The sequence below is a fragment of the Nuphar pumila genome, chromosome 4, assembly GCF_984573655.1.
Source record: "Nuphar pumila chromosome 4, dmNupPumi1.hap1.1, whole genome shotgun sequence".
In the NCBI taxonomy this organism is placed as follows: domain Eukaryota; kingdom Viridiplantae; phylum Streptophyta; class Magnoliopsida; order Nymphaeales; family Nymphaeaceae; genus Nuphar; species Nuphar pumila.
The window spans coordinates 128,454,877-128,460,606 of NC_143252.1; the positions used below are offsets into that span (position 1 = coordinate 128,454,877).

The 5,730-nt window shown below is 42.2% G+C and overlaps 1 protein-coding gene across 1 annotated transcript; it reads left to right on the forward strand.

The window, feature by feature from the left end:
- The first annotated feature begins 1,827 nt into the window (after nucleotides 1-1,827).
- On the forward strand, nucleotides 1,828-3,462 carry SDG35 (SET domain protein 35). Its single transcript, XM_090005173.1, has one exon. The coding sequence runs from the start codon at nucleotides 1,828-1,830 to the stop codon at nucleotides 3,460-3,462; it is 1,635 nt and encodes a 544-aa protein (XP_089861299.1).
- Nucleotides 3,463-5,730: the final 2,268 nt, after the last annotated feature.

Consider the following 5,730-nt stretch of genomic DNA (forward strand, 5'->3'; position numbering starts at 1 on the left):
AATTCAAGTTCGGATGAAGAGAAAAACAAGAACTTCATGATATCTTATTGATCTAGGGCAAAAACTAAGGAAACAAAAAAACACATGGAAGAATCAGAAGACAACAATCGATCAATTCTTGGTTCTTCTATCTGAACCTAATAGACAATGTGGATCTCGTTGTCCTCTGTGATGCAGGCATCACGGGATGTCCTTGAAATCCTCCAACAGAGAATCTCAATCTCGCGCCAGAGGGATGACGAGGCCAGGGACTCGCTCTAGAGGGTGAGTTGAAGGTCGATGAAGGAGTTGCGAAGAGGGAAAGGAACAACTACATGCATAAAAGAGGGGGCGAGAGAGAGGGAGATAGGGCGACAGAAGGGGCAAGAGAGAGGGGCCGAAGGGCGATAGAGAGGGGGCAAGGGCAACGGAAAGGGGGCAAAGGGGGACGGAGAGGGGGCAAGAGAGAGAGAGAGAGAGAGAGAGAGAGAGAGAGAGAGAGGGCCACGTCTCACAAACCTTTGTTTTAGTTTTTTTAAACATAACCTTTTACTGGCACAATTTTTCTTTGCGCCAAAAAAAAATGTTTATTTCACTAGCACAATTATTTTTTGCGCTAGTAAAGGTGTTATTTCTGGCACAGACCTTGTCTGTGCTAGAAATAAAAAGTTATACCACCGCAATGTATGTTGAACCAGTAAGCCAGTATAACATACCTCTCTACTTGCGCAAGCATATTTGGTGCCAATAAACATGATTCATTAATGGCACGAGGCACACCAATAAAAGGGTAATTTCTTATAGTGAATGAAACATTTGCTCTTGCTTCTTGCTCTCTCAATCTTTCCGGGTTGGATGGATGTATTTGGGTGGAGCTGGGGCATTTTATTAGGTGGGCTGCATTTTGTCGGTCATAAGTTTGGATGGGGTTTGGAGCATATCAAGTGATGAATTGCAGCTCAGGCAAGAAAGGGAGGCTTAACATGGTCCTTTTTTTTGTTGTTTGGGAGCTGGCCATTGGCAAGGAGATGCCAACTCCAATAGTTGGTTGCCGAACAAATTTTAGGATTTAGCATATCCCTGACTTTGGTATATCCAGCCCAAAACCGGTTCCTGGCCTAAGGGGCATTTGCTTGTCACATAATAGAGTGCCACGACACCCCTTTTGTGGATTCCTTTACCGCGAAAACTGAATCGGACCTCCCCCAAGGAAACCGTTTTGGCAGAAAAGGGGTTGCAATGTGTAAAATGGCACACCCATCGAGGCATTTCTATGATGCCATGTTTGTTTTGGCATTGTGGGCTCCGCAGAAAGGCATGTCCGTCGATGCATTTTTTGAGAAAAACCCAGATTTTCCGTGATACGCAAACGCCCCTAAGAGAAAAGTGGTAAACATCCCCATGTATCCGATATTGGAAGCAAAGGGGAGTTGTTTGCACAATGTAACAGAAGCTTCCATATTTTTATGTGGCGCATTTTTTGTATTGTATACGGTGATTATGAGAGAGAGAGAGAGAGAGAGAGAGAGAGAGGCTTTTTTGAACTTTTTTATTTGAATTTCAAAAGAGAGAGGCTTCTTAAAAAAAATTATTTGAATTTCAAACGATTTTTAAGCAAGCTCGTTCGAGAGAAAGATAACTGGCCTGTTACAGATAACCCCAAGAAAGTATTCTACACTGGCATGCAACGGTCCGTCAGTCTTGCAACGGCAGCCGTAACCAGGATATAGCCGTTACCAGTTTGAAAAGGGAGAATGGAGAAAATGACCGTTAACTTGAGTCCAGCTGTCCTTTTGTAATGAGAGAGAGAGAGAGAGAGAGAGAGAGAGAGAGAGAGAGAGAGATATGATGAATAACGAGTTGCAGGTGCTCAGGTCAAGAGCGAACGAACTTCTGTTGAGGGAAGAGTGGAAAGACTGCATTGATGCCTACACCCAGTTCCTCAATCTCTGGGAACAGCACCCTTCTGAAGAACTCGACGCAGCGTCGAAGAAGCCCCTGTGCTTAGCCTTTGCAAACAGAGCGGAAGCTCTCTTCCGACTCAAGAACTTCCGTGCGTCGATACAAGATTGCGACAGAGCATTGCAGATCGACGGTAACCATTTGAAATCCCTCGTCTGCAGGGGGAAGGCATTGCTAGAACTTGATCAGTACTCAAAAGCCTCTGAATGCTTTCAAAAGGCAGTGGCTCTTCAACCCCACCGCGGTGGCGCCACCGACGACTCGATCCAGTGCCTTCTCAACCGCAGCAGGAAGCTCGAGGTTCAGTCAAGGACGGGTAACTGTGATCTGACGGAATGGATACTGAATGGATTTCAAGGGCCACTCCCACACTTGGCAGAATATCTTGGCCCTGTCCGGATCGGAAGATCTAATATCAGTGGCCGGGGCCTCTTTGCAACAAGGAATGTCAGTGCAGGAACTCTGCTGTTCGTGTCGAAACCGACGGCGATCGGCAGGGCGATCTTACCAGGATCAGATGATTTCACAACCACAGGTGAACATGACAACAGATTGGTGGTATGGAGGGACTTTGTGGACCAAGTACGCGATGCTGCATCGAAATCAAAGAAGGCCCTGAAACAGATTTACACGCTGTCGACAGGGGATGAAGATGAAGGAAGCCGCCACCTGCTTGAGGTCCCCACCATGGACATTTTCCTGCCTGATAAAGAAGACCCATTAATTAATAGCGAACTTAAACTTGATATGGGAAGGATTCTAAACATCTTAGATGCGAATGCTCTTACAGAAAATCCAGTTTTGGGGAAGAAATCGGTCAATAGAGAAGAAGGATTTTGTGGGATTGGACTGTGGATCTTGGCTTCCTTTGTGAATCATTCATGCAACCCAAACGCTAGAAGAGTGCATATTGGTGATAAGATCCTTGTCCATGCTTCAAAAGATTTGAGAGAAGGAGAAGAGATAACTTTCAGCTACTTTGATGCCTTCTTGCCATTGAAGAAGAGGAGAGAACTCAGTAAGAACTGGGGTTTCTGTTGCAAGTGCGAGAGGTGCAAAGTTGAAGAAATTCACAGCCAGGATCTGGAGGTGATTGAGAAAGAAATGGAGAGTGGAGGGGAGGAATTAGCTGAAGTGGTGATCAGATTGGAAGAGGAGATCTTGAAGAAGAGGGTGAAGGGGAAAAAGGAGAAGGAATTTATTAGAGTTTCTTATTGGGAGGCCTACTGGAGTGTTATTCGGTCAGGAAAGTCCATCAGGAGGTGGGGAAGGCGGGTTCCAACAGTGGATTGTTTGGTTGATGCAGCAGAAGCGGTGGTGGGTGGAGATGACAGGGTGTTGGCGGCGAACGTGTTTAAGAAGGATGCTAGTAGCTGCGGTGGGGTGGTGGGGGACGAAAACATGTCAAGGGCGGTGAGGATGTGCAAAGCCATATATGGAAAGAATATGAAGAAACAGGCAATCAGGGTTCTTTTGCAGAATACTGACCTTAGGTCCTTGGAGGAGAATGTTTATGCATGATTCAGCAAGCTGGAGTTTTCAACTTTTTTTTTTTTCTGTCTTTTTTCTTTCTCTCCTCTAATTTCAAGTGAAATATCTGTTTATGTTGCAAATAACCAAGGTTAAGGAGTTCGTGACCTGATTTAAGGGATGATGGTGTAATCACTGAAACCGCTTTGATGATGATAACAATGCCAAATCTCTTCATTTTTTTTTCGATTTTGATTTTCAGCTTCGTAAATCTTAGCTATTTGCAATTATTTAATCATATAACAAAAGGTTGAGAGAGGAGAACGTGAGATATGGGGTTTGACAAGACTAAGAAAGGTGGTAAAATCTCCACTTTAATGGTCCCATTTGATTTATGACCTCTTTATGCTTATACCAAATGAATTCACTACTCGTTTCACGGATCAATTTGTAAAAGTTGTGAAGCCTTATTTAACTCATCACGTGTTGTTCGTATGTGGGTTTTAAACACACACATGTATATATAGAGAGAGAATTGAACATGTTGGCCCTCATTTCTCGTGCAGACCCATAGGTTTTAAGTGTTTTATGATGGATCTGAACCGTTAGATATGTTTAGCATGCTCTATTTAGAGGGAATCAACTCTTTTATCATGTTTTTCCGATAAAAAAACATATTTTTCTGAGCCAAGAAAAACTGCTACCTTCATAGCCATTGATTTTAGATCACCGAAAAAAAACTTTTTACAGGTCAGATTCCCAAAAGCCGGTTCTCACTAAACAAAACCTATAGATCATATCTATGATATTAAACGTGAGAAAAAAACTTAAAACTAAATTTTTTTAAGGGGCCTAACAAAATCTAACTAAAAAGGAGGCCTAAAGAACGCATTACTTATATATATATATATAAGATTAAACCAATTTAGTGCTAAACAGTGTGCTAAATGGTTTTTTTGGGCTTCTATGGTGCTTTTTATACAGTTTTGGCCCCATAAATGTGTTGGGCATGGTTGGTTTACTAAGAATCCATGCCTGGATCATGTGTTTTTGATGAAAAAAATGATGTTTGGAGCTTGGAAAATTTACAAAGATTTTGGACCGTTGATTTTTCAAACTTTATAAAATCCCACCAATGTGTTGGAATCAAACGCTTCAAGAGCTGATCTCTCTAAAATTAAGTACATAAATCAGATCTGTACAGTCAGAATTTAAAAATAAATTAAAAAAAGCCTGAAAACCTCATTTAGTTAGCACTCTGTTTATCTCCAAATTGGTTTAGCACAGACCCATTATTATATATATATATATATATATTATAGAAGTGTTACAGTGCACAACTGCTCATGCATTTTAATAACATACAACTAATTTTTAGGCAAAAAATGCCCCTAAAAATGATGTTTATGTAATTTCTAAGATGGGTGTTTTTTGTCATTTGTGCAAATTATATTATTTAATTTAAACATGCAATGCAATGACCAATCTACCCTTAACTCAAAAGCCTCTACCCTTTTCCTAAGCCATCTTCCCTCTTTCTGGGGATGCCACTGGACCAGGGTGGGGGCAGGGGCCAAGGTCTCCACCTCCTCTCTGTATCAAAATTCTACCCTTTATCCCTGCCTTCATCCTCACACGTTTCATGTCCTCCATCCGTGGTCCACCCGGGGCAAGGCCGGGAAGTGCCCCGTTTCCCTCAGGTCCAACTTTTCCCTATCTTTCGTTGATGGATCACACATGGCCGAAAATCCACAGGAAAATTAGTGGAATTAAATCCGGGTGTCCAGCATTGTTCAGCATATATAAATCTCTCTCTCAAGAAAGATTTGGGTGTCATATTCAGGTTTTGTATTCGATTTTTGGGTTAGTTTTCCAGCAATTTCTTGTTCTCTTGTAATTTTTTGTTTTTTGTTTTGCAAAATTTTCCACTGGAAGTATTATGATTAGGGTTTGGCAATCGAGTGTCGAAATGAAGTTCCTTACATTATCCATCCCCATGAAAATGGAGATGCAGCCCTTCCTGGCGCTTGGCAACAATGCCAATACCTCATCTAGCGGCTAGTGGGAAGCCGATGAAGAACAAAAGCCCGGCTCTAGATGAAGTTTGACTGTACCGGGTAGTCGGAGCCTCATCAAGTCCAACATCCAACAGAGTTGAATGTTTTAGTAAATGAGAATGTAGAGATCTGCAACATAAGGTTAACGAACATGGGGGTTTCTGTTCATACAGGGTTACTCTTCAGAAAAGATGAAGTAGCCGGACATAATTTTATTTTGCAGCTTAGTGATGGTTTTGGGCCTCAGCAGTTTATACTTTGT

Bases quoted from the DNA above. Each gene is read 5' to 3' on its own strand.
- SDG35 (XM_090005173.1), top strand. From the start codon at position 1,828: ATGAATAACGAGTTGCAGGTGCTCAGGTCAAGAGCGAACGAACTTCTG.